This window comes from Aulonocara stuartgranti (assembly GCF_965226115.1).
Source record: "Aulonocara stuartgranti genome assembly, chromosome: 7".
NCBI classification, from domain to species: Eukaryota; Metazoa; Chordata; class Actinopteri; order Cichliformes; family Cichlidae; genus Aulonocara; species Aulonocara stuartgranti.
This window is the reverse complement of record NC_138945.1, coordinates 3,256,956-3,278,371: the sequence shown is the minus strand read 5'-3', so window position 1 is coordinate 3,278,371 and position 21,416 is coordinate 3,256,956. Positions and strand designations below refer to the sequence as shown.

The 21,416-nt window shown below is 40.2% G+C and overlaps 1 protein-coding gene and 2 long non-coding RNA genes across 4 annotated transcripts; 1 reads left to right on the top strand and 2 right to left on the bottom strand.

Moving 5' to 3' along the window:
- Nucleotides 1-441: 441 nt before the first annotated feature.
- On the top strand, nt 442-11,906 carry LOC309711106. The gene is made up of 3 exons (XR_014277886.1): nt 442-1,734; nt 2,173-2,221; nt 9,787-11,906. It is a non-coding gene; the product is annotated as an uncharacterized lncRNA (long non-coding RNA).
- LOC309711597 lies at nt 4,441-9,728 on the bottom strand. 2 transcript variants are annotated; one of them, XR_014278026.1, is made up of 6 exons: nt 9,392-9,724; nt 7,564-7,682; nt 7,298-7,486; nt 6,547-6,699; nt 4,950-5,108; nt 4,441-4,490 (listed from the first exon to the last, which is right to left on the bottom strand). It is a non-coding gene; the product is annotated as an uncharacterized lncRNA (long non-coding RNA). The 2 variants fall into 2 exon arrangements; XR_014278025.1 differs by having other exon boundaries at nt 6,547-7,486; nt 9,392-9,728.
- A 7-nt stretch (nt 11,907-11,913) lies between the features above and the next one.
- foxl1 (forkhead box L1) lies at nt 11,914-14,484 on the bottom strand. Its single transcript, XM_082541134.1, has one exon. The coding sequence runs from the start codon at nt 13,680-13,682 to the stop codon at nt 12,510-12,512; it is 1,173 nt and encodes a 390-aa protein (XP_082397260.1). The 5' UTR covers nt 13,683-14,484; the 3' UTR covers nt 11,914-12,509.
- Nucleotides 14,485-21,416: the final 6,932 nt, after the last annotated feature.

The following is a 21,416-nucleotide window of genomic DNA, read 5'->3' as shown; positions in this document are numbered from 1 at the left end:
ATAGAAATGTGAAGAACAATGTGTGACATGACAACAATCGAAAATGATTTAAGGGTTAGACTGTTTTTATTTCTTAGAATACACAGAGACAAAAAAAACAGAAAAGGAAAAACAACCTCAGAAACAGAAAGGACTTAAAATGACACAAAACAACAAAGATGTGAAAACAACCACAGACACAGTGATCACAAAATGTCCACAAAGAGACAAAAAAAATGCAAAACCACTTGAAACTGATGTAAAACAAACGCAAAGACAAAGACAGGGACCTGAAAAAGACACAAAGTCAGACATCAAACAACCACACACTGACCAAAGTTAGCTGCCAAATAAAGACATGCAGATGGATGAAATAATGTGATAAGAAGTTAAAATGAGTGAAACAATTACAAAAAAAGACGAGTACAAACATAAGCTCAAAAAGCAAATGCAAAACAGATTTAGTCTCAGAATGACCCACACACCAAAATGAGACAAAAATTGACCAAAAAAGGACAAAAAAGGACGTCATAGACAAACAAAAAGACCACAATGATGTACAAAACACATAAAAAGCCATAAAGAAACACAAAACTAGACACAGAAGATACACAAAAACAAACACAACGGTATGCAAAATGAGGCAAGATGCATTTATGGAAACACAGAGCCGCAAACCACATGGTGGGATGATTAGTGCGGTTTTGTGGGGTTTTTCCGTCTGCGCTGCTCTTCTGGACGGAGTCACGAATCCAGTCACGATTTTATTCAATCTAAAGACGATGTCACTTTGACTGAAGGATGACATAAAGGACAATGACGAGCTCCATTCAAAAGAAATGTGTCACATAGTTGCTCTGATGAGCAAATCCTGCATAGTCCACAATCCTAAAGCCTCTCACAGGAAGGGACTGGAAGCCACCTCCAGGTCCCTGCTGCAGAGTTCAGCCCGGTGCCAATGCTGGCTCCGTGCATGTTAAAGATCTGTGACCACGGCCCATCAGCAAAGTTTGTTTTCTCGCATAATAAATAGAAGCGACAGGATTTCCCTTTTGTCTGAGTTGCTTTCTCAGGAGGATCTCTTACTGTTCAAACACTCACAGACACCATCAGATAACCAACATTTATTAATCAGCTTTGTTTTCAGAAGACTTTGGAAATCGCTGGAGGACGAGGAACCAGCGGAGCCAATTACGCTGGTTTATGTGTCGGTATGAAACGCACCCAGACCTCGGAGAGCCCGAGCGTCGAGTCCAGTCACTCCTCTTCTTTCCACTCCTCTCTCGCCATCTTTCCCTTCTGAGGTTTTCATCATGTTTTATTTACACGTCCGACCAAAAGAATCCTATACACAGGAAATGCTTGTGATTGTGAGTTCCTCTCCTCAAATGTGGGCAAGTTTATTTATTTCAAGCAAACATTCCTGATTTGCACAGCGCTAGCCTCAAACAGTGCAGCTTTTTCAGCGGAGTGTGAGTCTGAGCGGCGGGCCTATATTTAGACATGGCTGCTCTGTGTTTGTAATGATGCTGTCAGCACAGCGCTCTGATTTCCTGCAGGTGTCATTCTACAACAAGTCGCTCACAGACCCTCGTTTGGGACTTTCAGCACCATCAGACCTTAAAAGGCTTCTCATTAGCTATTTATGACTCCCGGTCCAGAGCAAACGCAGGGTTGTTATTCAGCTGTTAGCATTAGCGGTGAAACCAGGAAACACAAGCTGTGTCTGTACGTTAAACTCGTCACTTCTTCCAGGTAAGCTGAGCCCTGCTGAGAAGTAAATCCAGAAAATACGGCCTCTGTCACCGCCGTGACGTTCCTTGCACCCACGCCACGCGCAGCTGTTGTAGGTAGAAGTTATCAGCTAATGCTAGCAAGCTTGGTTATCAAGCTACGATCATAAACTGTTTGGGGGCAACACGCGGACACAAATACCTGCACCTCACAGCAAGTCATTTTATTTGTCAGATAATTCAGTAAAATGGTCCAAAAGGCTCCGGCAGCACAAACACCTTCAGGACATTCAGTTCAGTGACTCGATGTAGTTTTTAATCCAGGCTGTAAATGTCTTTATTTCTGCTGTAAACATGAACATGTTACACGGGAGTTGCCTCATTTTTGAGGAGACGGCCTCAAGTGGACATTCGAGGAACTGCAGTCTTTGGCACTTACATGACCTTGTTGCTCCTGCAGGTATGAAGCCAGTGACTACGGTCAGTGCACAGTGAAGAAGACTTATGAGGTGATATTTCACAATAATTCTAACCTTATTTTAAATCTTAGATGTTTGCACGTGAGGTGTTTTATTTTTTAAAGGCGGGAATGCTAAATACACTTTGTTTCAGTCTAACATGGATAAAATCAGGCTGCAAGGATGAGAGATACTTGTGAGAAGTTTGAAATACAAGAAGTCTCTTTGTCTCCATAATTTAAAACGCTTCAGCAATAAATGACACTTTTGTTTCAAAAGCTGTAAATTTTCAAGTGAATAGCAACCTTATAAAAACGAGTGCGTCAGCCACACGTCACCCAGCAGACAGGAAGCAGGACAAATGCTGCGTCCAGCTTAGTCACTGTCGTACCACCTCTGAGTGCGCTACGGACTGAAGCGTTTAGAAAATCAAGCAGGTTGCATTTTAATAACCGATTGCAATCATGGCAGAAATGTGTTCGTTTCCAAACACTTTCCAGGATGTGTTATATTAGAAACCCCCCCCCCCTCCCCCCAACCACACACACACCAGAAAACGCCCTTCATTTTCTGTCATTAAAAAAAAAATACAGATCAAAGTTATTATGTTACAAATTGCAGGATTGCAAAGGACTGATGTCCTTATTATCTCCACAGAGGGGTGGAGATAATAGGGCTGATTCTTCTTCTATAAGTTTACTCAAAAAGTTCTTGATGCATTTGAACATCTGAAGCTGCTTTTGGAGAAATGTACACTGTAAAAAAAAAAACGTTGCTAAAACTTAAAAACTCAAGGCAACCGACTGCATTTACGTTTTTAGGTTCTGATGGATAACTTATAATTTCAAGTTTAGGTGATAAGTTGCTTTAGCTAATGTTTTTGTGTTGACAAAATTAATAATTGTCCTTTTTCTCAACTCATATTTTATTGTTTTTGCAACGTATTTCCTAAAGTTTACACAAGGTATTAGTTTTAGTTTTGGCAACGTATTTCCTAAAGTTTACACAACATTTTTTTTGTTTTGCCAATCAATTTCCTAAAGTTTAGAAAAAGTATCTTTCATAGTTTTCATGAGGTGCTCCCTGTTGTACCAATGAATGTTTACACAGTTGATTTTCAAATAACTTTGTGTTCAAACACAACTGCACCACTGACAATGTTGACTTTTGAGATCAGCCATTTTTAACATACTGACAACATTCAGCCACAAATAAAGTCCTTCCAAAAACACAAAAAAAGTCAAATTTTTGTAACAAATGTTACTCATCCAATTTTAAAGGTGGTGTTGTCAGACAGAATATCAAACCTATCTTGATAGATAGTCACTAACAAACAGATTCAAAACATCAGATGGCAGGATGTGAACAACTTCCTGGTTTCCATACAGCTAACAACTTTCAAACAAATTTTTCCACCACTTGTCTTTTAATAGTAATGGTATCAACACTCCAATTTCCTGTGAAGTTCAGTATCGCGCCACATTTGTTATAAAACTAATACAAATGTACCTAAAACCAGATTATAAAATTTTTTAAAACAGCTCAAGTTAGAATAAAACCTTTCAACATTTTATAATAACATGTTATACATGAAATCTGCAATCAGCCATGCAAGCTACATTAAGTAAAGTTAGAACAGAAGACATTGATTCAGAACTTTCTGCACCTTACCGTTTTCTTAAAGACAGAAATTAACTTTTTTCAGAGCAACTTGCCACGAAACCCAAAAACAGTAAATCAAAACAAATTGCCATTCTGTTTTACACAAGTTGCATTTGAGTTGAACATGTTGTCAAATAGGTTAGACTTTGGTTAAGAGCTTGGTTTTGAAGCTTCTTATCCTCTGGGAACAGGTAGATGTCAACTCCATAAAAATGTGTTGCACAGCTTCAAATGTGTACTTGAGTTCTTTGGGAAACTCCATGTTGAGCCCATAAAGTAGGCCAAACAAGTAGGCAAAGGCAGTGGGAAGGTCTGGCAGATCATCAAGAATAATGTCCTCTTCCAAAACAATGGCAGTGTTGACCACTGTGGACTGCGAGTTGGGTCCCACGTAGTCCTCCAGAACAGTGAGGATGCCCACCGTAACACCTCGGGTTGCCCTCTCAACTGGATCTGTATCCTATGCAAAATAAAAAACAACAGTACATATAAGTCTCTGAAAACCAAAACTGAAGATTGAGTAGATTTGCATACTCACCAGACATGTTAAGAAGAGTTTGGTCTCGTCGTCGCGAACAAATATATGGAATATATGGAAAAATATGGAAGGTAACCCTTCCAAACTGATGGTTCGTCGATGCTGGACTATGTTTGAGACCTAAAACAAGGAAAAAAAAAACAAGGAAATCAAATAAGACTCAGTCTCATTTATAAACCTACCATTTTGTTTTTAAAACACATTAAGTGTTGTTGCTCAAAATACAGCCTTAAGAAATAAGATGTTGAAATGAGTTATTACAGATAATTGGTCATGTTTTTGTCAGTTTTTTTTATTTATTTATTTTTTAAGTAATTTTGATGTGCAACAAATGTAGCACACTTATTACAACATTTATAACAAAAAGTGCCATGAGTGGGATGAGAGTTGAACTGTCTGTCATTACCTGCAATCTGCCAAACAGCGCTGCTTGTTAGCTTGTAATCCCATTCAGGACACACTTTTTGAAAACTAACAATTTTTACATCAATTTAGTAAATATTTAATAAAGTATCTTTCGTTACAGTGGGAACTTCAGGTTCCTCATAAACCAGACACAAATACATTTTTATATATTACCTGTTCATCAAACTTCTGCAACAGGGAATCCATGTCATTGCGGAAAGCAGCTTTTCTAATTCGATACAGCTTAATCAGCCGAAGTGAGTAAGTGTCGAGGGCAGTCATGAAGGTCCCCATGAGATCCTTGGTGGTAATGCGTGAGAATTCCGCACAAATCTACAAAGCAACAAAAAAAAATATAGAAGAAAACTTTTAAAGGTACATTATATAAAAATCACATTGTTTTCAAATTTGGTTAAAAGAGCTTAATTTCAAAACATTTAGTTAGTCTCGGTTGATCTATTGGTCAGGCCTTGATTGGATTTTTTTTTTCTTTTAGTGGTAGTGGTGGTACAAATTATAACTGACGTATTAAAAAAAAAACAAAAAACAAGAAAAATCTGATCGGCAGATTTTACAGTAAGTCTATAGAATACCTAATCAAATGTTGATAAGACAAAATAATGGTTTCAATTGTTACAGGATGTATTGCAGAAAAGAAATAAATCAATAAATTGTATTTTAAATTCATTGAAAAAATTCCATTAATTTTATAGTTATGTAGAAATGAAGTAAGAATAACATCCTGTGGTCAAATTTGTATACTTTCATAACACGTAAGTGACTTTCTCAATCCTGTTCTGTGAGTTTCATGGCTGTTGCCCGCTAAGGGTCAGCACCAAAAGATTCTAGATGCCCAGTGAAGACAAGTCATTGCGGCGACCGTGGTTCAGGGGGTTGGGAAGCTCATCTGTAACCGGAAGGATGCTGGTTCTATCCCCAGCTCTCTCTGTCCTGGTCGTTGTGTCCTTGGGAAAGACCCTTTACCCCACCGCTTACTGGTGTTGGCCAGAGGGGCCAGTGGCGCGATATGGCAGCGTCACTTCTGTCAGTCTACCCCAGGGCAGCTGTGGCTACAACTGTGGTTTCCCTGCACCGATGTGTGAATGTGAGAGTGAGTGAGTGAGTAGTGGAATTATAAAGCGCTTTGGGTGCCCAGAGAAGAGCGAAATAAAAGCAATCCGTTATTATACACAGCAAGTTGACAAGTAAATAGATTTCACTTCAATAGAGTTCATATTTTTAGAGCCAAGTATTTTTTTATATTTTATTGTTCTGCATTGTTAGCTCAACGGTAGCCTTCAACCTTTTCTACAAGATATTGGAGTGATACAAACAGATGCTTCTCAAGGGCACAAGAAATGGAGCTCACGTTCATTTACTCACCCAGACAAGTTTCGAGGCATTTGGAGTTGTTCAGAAGGAATTGTAAAGGTCCTATATCATGTAAAATCAACTTTTTGGAGCTTTTAAACACATTTTAATGTTATTTCCTTAGATTAAAATCCCTCCAGAGTGGTTTTTGGCTTAATTCAGGCATTTCTTAGTTGTCTCAGTGAATCCTTTCCCCATAACCGTGGCTCAGCTCTCTCTTGCAAAACGACTGACTCGTAACATTGGGATTAAAATTTCTTTCTAACAACTCCAAATGCCTTGAAATTTTTCTGGGTGAATAAATGAACGTTTTCAATTTTAGAAATAAGACCACACTGGGGAAAAAGGGAAGAAGAAAAAAACGGAAGTTTTCCTTTAAATATTTAAGAGATTATCTTACCTGTTCTTTCAAGAAGAGAGCTGGCCATCTGAGCTGCATTTCCTTGACCAAGGGCTGCATCTCCACAACTTCTTTCCTCCTGAGAGAGAATGTGATGTCCATCTTTTGGGTGATGAGTGCCATGTTCTTATCCCTCTTCTTCACCTTTTGGTTCTGTTGAGATAATTAATGGGTTGGTTTTGAAAAGTGCATCATTTATATTTTTAATTACATCATCATCTGCCTCAATGTTCTGTTAAGCAAGCACCTGTTTGATTCTTTGAAATGAATGAACCTGAGAAAATTTTAAAATGTCACTAATTTCCTCAATAATTCTCTGCAAAGCACTTTTAGAAACATGTAACAATGTTTGCATGCATAGAAAAAGTCTAGCTATTTTATGTTCAAGACATTGGTAATCTACAAACTCATTGTCCTCTTTATCACTTGATGCTACACCTGAACCACTTGGTAATGTCTCTGGCTCCTGAGAGGTATTTAAGGATTTATCAGGGGAGCTACTTTCACTAGGACATGCATTTGCATGAGAAATCAGTCTAATACAGTTTTTTATATCTTTTGAGTTTTTGTGCTTTCTGCTTGTGTGTGACGTAAAGGTTGTTAAATTGTTGGTAGCATAGTCACATTTTTGGAAAGGACAGGATACAGTCTGATTTTTTTTAAGTGCCTTAAAATATGTGAAATAAATGTATGCTGTGAGCAGTTTTCCTTAAATTCACAAAAATCACAAAAAAATGTTGAGATCTCCTGCCTTTTCTTAGCCCTGTTGTGTGATCTGCTGAGGTGAGACTTCAATGCCCCTCGTGTCCTGAACGAACAGACGCAGTCACTGTAAACACAGGGCAAATGAAATCCTCTTCTATGTCGTAGCTGGTGATGTCTTAAGAGTACTTCTTGGCTTGAACAGACAAAAGAGCAGAACTGGCACTGCATACAAAAGCTATAATGAGAAGAGAGGACAGTGTCAACAATTCAAAAGAAACCTGAATTAATCTCAAATTACCAAAGTTACATTACCTGATAATGTGTTTGGGGCGGGGGGCAGGCACTCCTGTTCTGATTCCTCTCCTTACCAACTCCTCATCAGTCCCTCATAAATCAGGACAAGCAGTGGTCTGGAGTTGGCTTTTAATTCTCTAAATAAATAAAAATAGCAATTAGTTTTAAAATAAAATACCAGCTTCCTGACATTACTTAAGAATTTTTTTGGCTCACTAAAGTGAGCTGATTCTGCCTTGTAAAATGCCATGTGAAACACAGTAAAACAAATAATTTACAAAACATACATTACATCAAATGTTTAATTTATTTAATTTATTATTAACAAATTGTATTCTACATGGAATGCACCAACAGTATACTGGGATGTATTATGTAAGCCAAGGATAATTTTGTGTGATTGGTTTTACAACTTAGAATGACAAACATTGGATTGAGAGTATGAGTGGGATAAAACTCCTGAAGCATCTGTTTAAATTATCAGTGCATTTATTAATGGTGCTCCATAAATAAACCAAAACAATGTTGTTTTGTGCATAACAAAAAGCTCACAATTGTGCAGTCAAAATGTAAAATAAAAGATGCTGAGCATAATAACAAAGACAGATTTTGCAGCTGCTCTGTTTCCAAGTTCTACTGCGCAACTGACAGCCTGGAGTTTGAAATTCTCTTTGTAACCGTGTCTCTTACAGGTGCCATTTATGGTCCTTACACACATAATATGGTAATATTACGTTGAAGCAGAGTACGTATCACTCTGCGAGGCTCCTCGGTAGCCGTAATGCTCCAACAATCCATCAAGCAGTGCAGCTTCATAGCTTACCAAAGTCGTACCAAAACATTTTTTGACATATTTTTTTAAGCTGTGTACCACATAAAATTGGTTCGAGGTCAGTAAGCACAACCAGAATTCATACATAAGGCAGACTGTCGATTTTTGAGATGAAAGGATTTTAGGCCGTGCGTCAACGCGTTAGCCCGGTTAGCTCACTAACGCCACCCAGCCCCACGCACGGGGTGATCCGCGGTAACTAGTTAACGGAGATTTGCCCCGTTAATGCAGTTATGGCATTAACTTTACGCTGACAGCACTAAAATAGTCATCTTCAAATGTTTTCTTTTTACCGACCAGCTCCTCTTTGATAGCTGCCGTGTCCATCTTGTCGTTGCCTGCAGGTGAAGCGATGGGGGAGGGGGAGTTGTGTTCAGTGAAGGAGAGAGGCGGAGTAACACAGCGTAGAGACAAAAGTGGACGAAAGAGAGGCAAACTTGCGGCTCCACGAGTATAATGATAATGTAGACTATATCGATATAAACTATATTGTCACATCTCATATTTCATTTAGTGGAGCTCGCTGGCCATGAGGACTCCACCACCCCGTTCACACAGAAACTAAAGCACACATTTTATTGGCTAGATGTGATTCGAACAAATTAAACAACATGGCAGCAGGCGCCCCGAACTTTATTTTATTTTATTTTAAATAGCGGCGGGGGGTTGCTGCCGTTGGTCATGAGTGAGCCAGCCTATTTTGTTTCGTTCGGTGGTATGGCGGCCACAGACTGCACTTCATGAAATACGCATAGGGGGTGTCGCGGAGGCTTGTCAGATATGAGCGCGCCTCTTTAGTAGCGAAGTTTGTCGGATTTTCATTGGTTTGTGACATGGAATCTTAAATGATATAGTAAACACATACCCATAAGCCACAAGGCTTCTTAGCCAAGAAAGTAATGCTATGCTAAGTTTCGGAAAAATACGAAGAACTTCAGTTGTGATATTTCTAACAGACAAATTGAGACTGTTCAAACATATACTGTCTGATATAATAAAAGAAACATTACTTGCCTTTAGAAACTTGAGATGAACGATCTATCCAGCTCCTAGCCTCACGTTCTCATTAAGGCAGACGGGCAGGTGGCTTTCAGTCCTTGCAAAAGCGCAAAGTAGACCCCGTAGCATCCAAAAATATGAGATGCGCATGCGTACTCAGGCACAGAAAGGCGCCAACAGCTTCAACTCATGTAAAACTTGAATTCATTCATTTTGCCAGCAATAAATTTCATCTGAGACCAACTTTTGCTCCAAAACGTTAAATGATTAGTTGAAACCCTTAATGTATTTGAGTTTATGGGCCAACTGAACTTTTATTGTTGAATTGTGAAAGAAATGACTGTAAGCTCAACAACTGCACGTTTGATTTTTTACAGTGTAGAAGTGATTAACTTTTGTTGTTGATCCAGATCCAGATTTAATTATTTTTGGAAGAATTCCTCCATTGAGAGAGCGCTCAAAATTTCTTGAATTGAAAGAAGAGAAAGTGGAAGAAATCATTTTGATATTCCTGAGGAAACAGTCACACTCCAGCCCGGATCTGTCTGGATGCAAGGAGGGAATTTACAGCCTGATGCAGACTGCTCCAGCTTGTGTATTAATGGAGCAAACAGACATAAGATAGATTGCAACAAATGATGATAATTGTTTTGTATAAATATAGAATTAAATAAACATGAGGCTGTGTGTTACATAATTCTATATGAACACATGAGCATGAATAAAATAGCTGGAGTGTGTTGAGCTGTTAGTTATGTGAATGCTTCAGCGTGTCGTTGCGTTTACCTGCATGGAATCACAGCTGCTGGTTTGGAGAGGAGTCATAAGTATTTTACACTTTTATGATTTAGTATTAATATTTCAGCTTTATGGTGAGAATTTGTTTTGTTCATTTGCCTTTCGTGCTGTTTGAAGTTTTAGCTTTAACTCTTAATGTAATAATATAAATGAGAAAAAGGTACCAGAATTAAAAAATACAAAAAGTTTAAACATGAGAAAATTATTATATAGGATTATTACTGTTTTTGTTGTTTGGTTCCTTTGAGATTTAGATTTTTTTATTATTATTTACTGTGATTTTTACAAACTCATTCTTGATGTGGAAACAGTTGAACCAAAAACCGTGTTTCTAAATGTTGTTTGCAGGTGACCTCAGACATGGTTAAAGGCCCAAGGAAAGCTGATAAATGGACGTTGAGTTTAGGTCATGGTCAGCGCTGCAAACAATAAAAACATGCCGTTTCTTTTTGTAGTCCTAGATTTGGTGAATTTGACAGCTGCAGCTGAAACTCTGGATTATGTGAACTTCAGTAAAACAAAGATTTTCCCCATTTTCACTGACGGATGGTTCCTGGTTTTCTGGGTGTTGATTAAAACACACTTTGAAACACAAACTTAAACAAATAAGCTCAGCAGAAAATAAAGCACTTAAGGTCTATGTATTTAACCTAAACTGTGCTAATATATCATCATCATTAGGCTGAAATGATAAGTAAACTGTGGACTTTTGGGGGCGCCTGGGGGACCTGGTGTTGCCACCTTGCACAGGGTGTACCATATGACTGATTGCACTGATTTAAGCAGGTATTTAGGAGAACACCTTCACACACAGATCTGTGTGGCTGTGCCAAATATATCCACACGTACAGTATGTATAAATACTGGTAAATTACTTTAAGCTTCACCTTCACAAGGTCACCATCCAGCCTGGACTGCTCTATAATCAAACCCTTTGTGGGCAAAAGCTGAAACCGCTGGTTCCAAACATAAAATGATCTAAATGCTTCAGACTCTGGATGAATGCTGGATGTGGAAGAAACTATATGGATGTGTCTCTTACTGATCATAATCATGATCTACAATTGTTTTCTGTGCTCGGCACTGTTCATATGAATGCTTCCTCCTCCACCTGGAAGCCTTTTGATTCCTTTTATCACATCGCACTGCATTTCATTGCGGTCGATAATCTTTTCTCACCGTATGAAATGCAAAGGTGGGCCGGTCCTCCTCAACAAATACCAGGGAGCAGCACAGCATGATGTTTATTTATAAAGCTGCCCTCCAAAAACTGCCCGGCTGCCTCTGCTCTCTCATTCCACTGAAATAAAGCACCATCACCGCACATTCTTACTGCCGCTCAACTTGGAAAAACATGATTTAAATACTTTGCTGTGTTCACAAATATGAAGTTACATTCTCTGGTTTCCCCAGAACATTTTCATGTTTTTTTATTAATTGAATTTTTATGAATTCTGTAAATGCACAATGTATCTCTCTGTTCTCAAACGGTACATGTTTTTGATTTCAATGAAACTTTGTTATAATTTTTTAGATAAGCATCAACTTTTAATAATGGAATGTCTGTCTGTCCTTAAACTACAAGGCAGTGTCCAGTTTTTCAGTTCTGTTGCTGCTGATGTTTCCGTTGGTGAAAGCCCTGATATGGGTTTTATTTCATTTTTTAAACTCATAAACTTTAATGAAAATGAACAAAACCAAACACGTCGTCTCATTTTTCTTAAAACAACGGGGGGGAAACAAAGGTGCAGTTTTCCAGCAGTGTTTCTATTTATTCTTTCGTACCACAATTTAAAATAAATCACGTCAACATTTTTGGCTAAATTTTATTTTGCAGTAAAATAAATGTTCAAATCCAGAGCAGAGTGGAAAATAATAATAGGTTTTGGTTACATCATTACTGAGTACTAAACTTCATATTGTACGGCATCTTCAGGCCCAGTCACGACAATTAAAATTCTTTTTTAAATTACGCACTGTTCTTGCTTTATGGGGTTTCACCATCATGAGTAAAGTGTAGCATATGAGAATATCCGTAAATATTTACATGGCAGGGACGACATCCTTTTATTGTACTGAGCATTATGTTTTGTGCAGCCATAATTTCTGAGGAGCAACAGATTTGGGAGGAAAAAACTGAATATAATCACAAACCTGAAAATGACGCATGCGTAAAGATGAAGATAAAAGTCTTCTTGACGCTCTTTGTTCATTTTTGTCCGAACTTTAAAGTAGATGATGGCAGAGATCTTGTTTCGTGTCTCTGCGTGTAAAGCTAAACACAGACTTTACACTTTTACGCGTTTGGTGCGTAAAACGCACGAAAGTCTGCCGGTCATTTAAAATGCAGCACTTTGTCAGGGTAGGACAGCGACAAGTAAGAGCAGAAAGGGAATCCCATCTGATACAACTGATGCTGACGCGCGCCGAGGACCACGGACGCGCTGAAAGCCGGATTTTGGCCCTGTGCGCATGTCTCGGCCGGCAGGCCGAGGATGCTGCCTCGTATTTCGTCCTCGCTCTTCGCTAAAATACTGTCTATGCTGAAACCTTTGGATTTGTCCCTGCTCAGTGTGTTCCCCTTCGGCCTGTCTGGCGCAGGTACGGCCAAGTTTGTGTTTCCTGCGCAGCTGACGGTGCAGAGAGGACCTCTTTCTCTTTGGCTGAACGCAGACTTCCTCTCCTCTGATTTCGGGTCAAGGGTCTCGTCTGGGAGATGAGCGTCGTCCGTCCACAGCGCAGCGCGTTTCGGCGCGGAGCACGGCTCGGGCTGTGGGGCGTGAAGCTCCCTGCCGGCGGCCTGACTGCTGTGTTGGTTGGGGGGCACTTTAAGTCTCTGCGTGGAGGGGCTCTGCGGCTGTTCCGCGTGATTCAACTCGCCAAGAATATGTTTCCTGTCTGCGGGCGTCCTCGCCTCCTCCTCCTCATCCCTCGCGGGTGCTTCTGTTACCCTCGAGCCAGCTTGATGTTTCGGGGAGGTCTGAGGGTCCCTAGGTTGCCCGGGGGCCTTGGTGCGCTTGTGCCCGGTGGCCTTGGAGTCCAGAGCTTCCTGCTGACACTTCGCCTTCCTCTTCCTCCGGCGGTAGTTGCCGTTTTCAAACATATCCAGACACTTGGTGTCCAACGTCCAGTAGCTGCCTTTGCCCGGCCGGCCCTTCTCCCGGGGCACCTTGATGAAGCAGTCGTTCAGGGACAAGTTGTGACGGATCGAGTTCTGCCAGCCCTGTTTGTTGTCGTGATAGAAGGGGAATCGGTCCATGATGAACTGGTAGATGCCGCTGAGCGTGGCGCGCTGCTCCGGTGCGCTCTTGATGGCCATGGCGATGAGCGCGATGTAGCTGTAGGGCGGCTTCTGCGGGGGCTCCTGGCGGGCCGGCACGAAGCTCAGGGCGGTGGGCACGACCCCGCCGCTGTCGCCTCCGTACAGGTAGATCAGCGGGGGGGCGGACAGGCTCAAAGCCGAAGATGTCACACCGAGCGACGGCAGACGGCCGTGGTAGAGAGTCATGACGGCGGGAAAGCCGCAGTGTGTCCCGGGGAAAGTTGAGCCTGCTCCCGCAGCTCCACTCCTCCACTGACTGACTCTCCAGCCTCATGAGGGCCCCAGAAAAATGTTAATAATTGTTGTACGTTTGCTGTGTTATGTTGACTTTGCACTGGGAAATAAATTGTCCATCATAAACAGTCGGTGCTGCTCTTAGCCCACCCACATTAATTAAAATTTCATTGCGCTGAAACTCCCTCATGTCCCCCTCCTCTGCCCAACAACCAATGAGGTGCCGGGTTATTCCCTCATCTGTTTATAGAATTAGTCGCTTGATAAGTCTGCCCACCCAGGTTGAATCAAGCTGTGTTTATTTGGAAAAATTTCCGGGCACCCAATACATAAACGCACTGATGTGCTGTTTGAAATATCACGTCCACCCCTGACGCTCAGAGTTGCTCACACAGAGAGAACAAGCAAACATTGCCGAGTCCTTTCTGGGAGTTGCTGTGAGTTCACTCGAATGAAAACAAAGTGTATAAAAGGGAAAATAACTTAAACAATTTCTCTTCACTCGTGTCAGACTCTCGTTTTGCTTCCAGTCCAACACAAATGACGCAGAGGGAACATTTCTGCAGCAAACTTCATTTCAAAGAATATCTGAGCGCATAAATCAGGCATGGCTGACAGTATAATAATAATGATCAGCTTAACAGGAATATAAGTACTTCAGGCTGACAGCTGCTCTAAAACGATTGACTGGGTTTTGTAGGTGGTGGCGTTAAAAAAAACAATTATATGATTAGCTCAAAATTTGCAACTTATTGCGATCAGCTAATGTTGAGATTATTTTTATTAAAACATTTCTTGATACCAAGCAGTAAGGTACAAAGACAATATTATTTTTATTTTTTTATTGATTGAAAGATGACACAAGAACATGCGGGCATGCTTACACAAACAATGCATAAACCTAGGGACCTTAATATATTACAAGATTAACTTATTACACAAATATACAAATCGCATTTCCCAAAAAGAAAAGGAACAAATTATTTTAATTTGCCTTTGTAATGTGTTCAGTTTTCAGTCCACTGTCGATTCTTCCAGTTCATGTCTGTCTTGTATAAAACCAGGGGCGATTCTAGAACCAAACTTTTAGGGGGCTCAGCCCCGGTCATATTGTCATGCATGCAGTGCCTCGCAGTTAATATAAACAGCACATGATGATTGCAAATGTAGTCAGCTTTTTTCACATTTGCAAGCTTCATTTCAACGAATCATGACAATGTTACCATCAAAACAAGCATAATTACTTAGATCTGGGTCTAAAACTAATTCAGTATGAATAATCGCACATTTCAAAATTATACACCAGTTTTATCTCGTACCCTTTATTTACCAAACCTGAGGCAAAGGCTCAATCATGCTGACCAGAGCTTTCTAAAGTAAGTTAAAGCTGCTGTTGAACATTGACAGATCACATCCTCTGACTTACTCTCACCTGCACTTGGAGCTGTAAACGAACACTGAAGCTCAATTCGACCAAAATAGGAATAAAAATCGTTAACAAACTAAAATTATGAAGTACACCAGCTCCTTGGGTGGTAACTAGTGATGTGTCAGCAAACTAATGGCCCTAAAGAAACATTATAAGAGTTTGTGAAATGACCTCTTCATTTTCTTTCTGCCACAGCAACAAAAACCTCCCCCCAAAAAGTCGTATTTATTCCTGACAAACCTGCTGTTGAAGCAGCAGCACCTGTGTGTGAGTGCACTGTAACATCATTACAGCAGCAACACCAGACATTTAAACCTGTTTTTATTGGATCCTGTCTCCAGTAGACCAGCTGCCAAAATATAATATCAGAAGACATATAAGATACATTGTTATTATTGCTACTCCTTCTATTCTATTTTAATGGGTGGTATGATCAAATGTAGGGGTGCCTGAGTGTCCCAAAAAACATCTAAACTCACCTAAGGTAAAACTAAATTTAAAGCTCCGTGTTTGGTGAAGCCGCAAAACTCCAACGCTCGATAAAGTGTTAATAGCTACAGAAGTTAGCAAAACACGATAAACATCTGGCAGGCTAAAAGATGGGCGTGGCTTCGGGATCTGACGTTATAGAATGACCAGCAGGGGGCGACCCCCACCACCACCTCCAGTGCCAACCTCCCCACGTCAAGACTTTGTTATGTTAAATAATAATTTTAAATAAATGTGATGTTGAAAGATGATTTTGTACCAATAAATAGTTGGTTTTGAAACATGTTAACATATTATGAATATATTTAAAGGTATTTGATCCATGTCAGGTCGCAGAAAAGCCGGTGCCGACCCCTGGAAAGATCAATGGTGCATCTCAGGGGCAACACAGAGACAGGCATCACACTCTGACATGATCCGACACTTGTTTGTCTTTCCTGAACAACTTTGCTTTTAAACTGAACTCCTTCCTGGGAGAATGGATCTTAATTTGCTTCTGCTAACAATCGTCAACTTTAATAGCAGGAAATGAACTCGGCATATCATTCTTTTCCGTCTCTGTGTTTTTGCCACATTTTCCAAGTAACTCATGTATTTAAGAACAGCATAATAAAACTGGAAATTCTGCTTTTCGTGTGCCACTCCAATATTTTTAGTGGCCCTCATATGGCCACCCCAATGAAAAAATTCCGGAGGCGCCCCCGATTCTGTTTCACATTTCTGATTATTTAAGTTCATCACTGTATTTTCAGCCTTATCATTAATATTATTTTTTACATTCAGGTACATGTATTTCCTTTAAAATTCTAAATTTTGTAGCTAAGTGATAATTTTAACAAGTGAGTCTCTTTTTGACGTGAAGTAAAATGTAAATTTTGTAGTTCATCTTCTGGAAATTATCATTTCAACGTGTCAGACATCCGTCATCAGTTTAAGGAGGCCGGTGTAGGAGAACCACGGCTCGCTGTTCTCAGTCATTATGAGGTCTCCTTCACACCTTCCTCTGACCTCATAGGGTTTTCCATCAAGGAAACACTGATTAGGAAAAGGATGTGGGAAGATTTTTGTATCTTCTTTTCTTATTTCATTTATTTCTTTGTTTTGTTTTGTTTTGTTTTTGAGTATCTGACTATGACCCAAGACCCACGTGAAAGTCAGCCTTCAAAGTAAAACAGGAAGTAACCAAACGCTCACACTAAACATGAAGATAAGGGGAGGTGAACACAACGCTCAATGAAAATTTCTAATTATATAATAATGGATAAAGAGTGTATTAATTTAAAAAAATCTGAAGGGCTCAGAGAATTAAAATAGCAACGTATAATCATATAAAACAATTGTGTAAGTACTGAAATGTCTCCTACAGATGTGACCAAATCAACTCTCTGCTCTGTGGAAAAGTTCTGAATGAATATTTGTTTTCACATCGACTGCAGCTTCTTCAGGTTCTTTTCTGACCGTGTCCGTATGAAAGTGGAACAAAATGAAACCCGACTTTAATTGTCCTTGGAGAAGCTTCGTGGAGCCACTCGGGACTGTATTGCCTTACAAGGACAACATGGACAGTGTATTATTTGTAGATGTGAGCATGATGCTTTATATTATGTATTTTCCTGTTTATAGGTCAGAGGAGGATTATAACAACTTTACAAGTGCGCACAGCTGGCTCCTGCTTACATTAAGGCCTTGGAGCTTTCAGTGGATAAACTCAGAAGTTGGTCTTTTCTCTGTTTCTCTCTGAGCAGACGGTGATTCATTAGCAAATTAAACTAAACTAACATGAAAGTATGAGACGAGTGCGGGCCACGGCGAGCGGGATTCAGGATCTGACATTTTAGTGGAAATTCTGCAGGACGCATTTTGATATCTACAACTTTATGTTCGAGCAGCAGATGCACGAGCATGATGTTTTATTGACAGTGATGTCACCCAGTCGCCCAGCTGTTACAACCTTTATTTGAGAGTTCACAAAAACAGCACTGTGTGTCCAAAGATCAGGAGCATTGACTCCCCAAACTCAGTGTTGTAGGGTCGCTTTATTAGAAACAGATTATTAGACGTGAGGTGCCAGAGCGCTGACTTGTTTTTCCTTTCTGATTGCTTTCTGCTTTCTTTACGATCTTTTCCATGTCAGGATTGTCCATGACACAGTTTCAGCCAGTCTCCCAGACCTGGATTAAGCCTAGTCCCAGACCAAAAAGAGATTCCAGTGATGATCTCAGACTGAGATTAGCTTTAATCTGTATTTATTTGGGTTTTTGTAAAGATTTATTCTAGTGCATTTTATCCTTCATTGCTGGAGAGAACAAGGGAAACAACATGCAGGAAATGGCTTGTGTTGCTATGTAGTTGCATGTTCATCTTTGCTATAATATTGGGTGTCTTTGCAGACACTTTGTATCTGTTCGCAGCGGTTTTTCACCTGTAGGCTGATGAAACTGAAGGACGAGAACAGAAAAAAACTAGAATGAATCTGCAGGAAGTCAAAAAGCACCTTAACGACCACAAGATTTCAGAAAACACATCTTCAGTGGACAATTCCAAACCACAGGGAGAGCAAAGACGGTAGAAATGACAAAGACTGAGGAGAATGACGCAGATGAAATACTCTTCTCAGCAGAGGAGTGAAATAAGGAGTGGGTGAAGTCAGTCAGTCACTAATGAGGGAGGGGAAAAAAGAATGGAAGCAAAAGCACTGAAAGCCACATGAAGATCTAACCTTCAAATTAAAACAGGAAGCAAGATGCCAAGACCTCACAGACGAGGAGGCTCACGAGAGAAGAAACCATTCAGCAAAACAAAAGCTGTTGTTTTTACACATAAAAAAAAATCGAAAGCTTTTAAAACTTCAAAATGAGAAAATGAAGCAAAGCTAATACAGGAAGCACCCAGAGAGGAGGCGCTGTCTCTTGCAGTATTTGCTTTGAAGGCTAGCACGGTGGCACGGTGGTCAGCACTGCTGCACAGCAAGAAGGTCCTGAGTTCAATTCCACCATCAGGCCGGGGCTTTCTGTGTGGAGTTTGCATGTTCTCCCCGTGTTTGCGTGGGTTCCTCCCACTGTCCACAGACATGCAGTTTGTGGGGGTAGGTTAATTGATTAATCCAGATTGCCCATAGGTGGGAATGTGAATGGTTGTCTGTCTCTATATGTTAGCCCTGCAACAGACTGTCCAGGATGTAACCTGCCTCTCGCCCTATGACAGCTGGGATAGGCTCCAGCGACCCTGAAAAGGACAAGTGGATGGAAAAGTAAGTTTACATTTTTCTTTTTAAACGTATTTTAAGAAGTTGTACTTTGTAGAGAGGGGGAGGAGAGGTCAGAGTTCAGATGTTACATAATATTTGGGCTTTTTGCCCATTGTTGACCAATAAATCATTAAGTTGACCTTGAAGACCTCAGTGGAGTTAAGCCACATTTTAAAGCACAGGTAGTGAACTCCAGTCCCCAAGAGCCGAAGCTTTTAAATGTCTCCCTGCAACAACACACCTGGATAAAATTAGTAGGTCATTAGTAAGACCTGACTGCATGCTGAGGTGGCAGTTCAGCCATTTGATTCATGTTACAGCAGCTCATGAATGAATGAATATGATGCAATAAAAGTACTTTTAGAAGTGCATTTTTCCAAAAACTTACATTTATGTAAATTTACTTGAGCAAGGTTAGGGGTTGCCACCTCAGCATGCAGCCCAGTCTTGCTAATGACCTCCTAATTTTATTCAGGTGTGTTGCTGCAGGGAGACATTTAAAAGTGTCAGGACATCGGCCCTCGACGACTGGAGTTTGACATCTGTGTTTTAAAGGATTGTTAACACGCCCCCATTCTAAAAGGTCATTCGTTCAAAACACAATGACGCAAACACAAATGCTACCAAATACATAACCTCCTCGGTGGAGCTAATAAATACCAGGATGTGTTGTGTGTCTTTTCTAGTTACTTTGCATCTATTTGCAGTGTTGCATTTGTGTCATTTTCCTCACTTTAGACATTTTTGTGTTTTTGAAAAGAAAACGTGACCATTCTTTACACAGTGGTTATACAGAAACTGCTGTTAATCTTCCTTTTGTTCTTTCTTTCTTTCACAAATTGCTGTAAACCAAAATAAATTGTTTCTTTTCTCACCTCTTATTTGATTATACGAGCAAAATGAGCTTTTTATGTCGTCTTCAGATAATTAAAAACAATCTAGAACACTCAGTAAAGTTTAAAAAAAGGTGTTGATAAAATGCAGTTTACTGAATGGTTGTGTGCATAGCCCTCTCACAGTTACAGCCTCTGGTTGTTTGTAGACACCAGGGGGAGACAGTTATCTCTTTTTCATCATTTCAGTCTCTTGGGGGTCACATTGCACCTTTTTCTGATCATTTTTACTCTGTTTACACTCATTGGTGCATCAGCTTCTGTTAATATTTCTCCTCACTTTGGTCATTTTGAGGCTTTTTGTGCACATCTCTTTTCAGTTTTCTCTGTACCAGGGCTCCTTGACTTCTTGTGCCTCTGGGTCTGTATCCTGTTCAGTCATCCTTTCCTCTGTTGAAACATCCCATCATCTGATTTATTTGGCACCTGTTAAAATGAACAAAAACTAACCTCTACTGTTTCCTGCCGAGTTGGTCCTCATGCACAGTGCGATGTTTGGAGAAAGTCAAACACAGCTTATCAGCACAAACATATACCGACTGTCAGCACGGTGGTGGCGAGCTGATGATTTGGGCACCTTGATGTCACTGAGTCGACCACAAACTCCTCTGTATGCCAAAGTATTCTAGAGGCTGATGTGAGCCCGTCTGTCCCACAGCTAAAGCTTAGACCAGAAGAATCGACCTGCTGTAAGGGCCCAGAGTCCAGACCTCAGCCTGACTGAGATGCTGTGGTGGGCCTTCAGATGGCTGAAGCCACGATGTAAAGAACAGTGGACCAAAATTCCTCCACGATGATGTGAGCTGTGGTCGTGCAAAAAATGATTGCTTCAGATTATTACTGTCAAAGGTGGTTCTACAAGCTGCTGAATTGTGGTGCTTACTTACTTAGTTGTGTATGTTATTTATTTATTGGTTGTTCTCATTTCCTTATTATCATAAACTGTTCAGTTCCTAAAACTTCCATACAATGGCAACATTGTTTTCTTCTTTGCCTTTTCTTTTAGTGACAGTAAATACTCACGTATAGGAGGCACAGCTCTGCAAAAACTCAGGTTTAGTCTCGACTGAGAGAAATGTGAACTCCCTCCTCTGCCTACCAGCATCACTTTGTGAGGTTTTGATTAGTTCACTTCACATTTTTTGCTTTGACGTGCGCATTACTGAACCGCTGCATCAGCTCGACTTTAACAAGCACGGTCTTCAGCGACACCTCCTGGACAAATAAAGAACAACTCTTTTACCTTTAACCAGGAAATCAGAATATTTGATCAGAAATAAACACGGAGTCTGATTTTCAGGATTATGAGCCTTCATACTGATGAAGAACATGAAATATGGCTGCATGAGAGCCTGGATCGATACTGAAAAGCTGCCAAGTTTAAAAGAAAGAAAAATATCTACTAATGCAGCTTTACTAGTTTTTTGTTTTCTACAAATATGATGACTTTGACTGAGGTTTGGGTCCAAGAATTCTACTGCAGGTGAGATAATAAAGCTGCTAACTGAGCTTCTACTGTTAATACTGCTCCAATCATCTCCACACTGAACAATGAAAAAACACAAAAGCACAGCTCCAACGATGCTCTGAGACATGAGGCGGTTCTATGGAGAAAACTACAAACATCC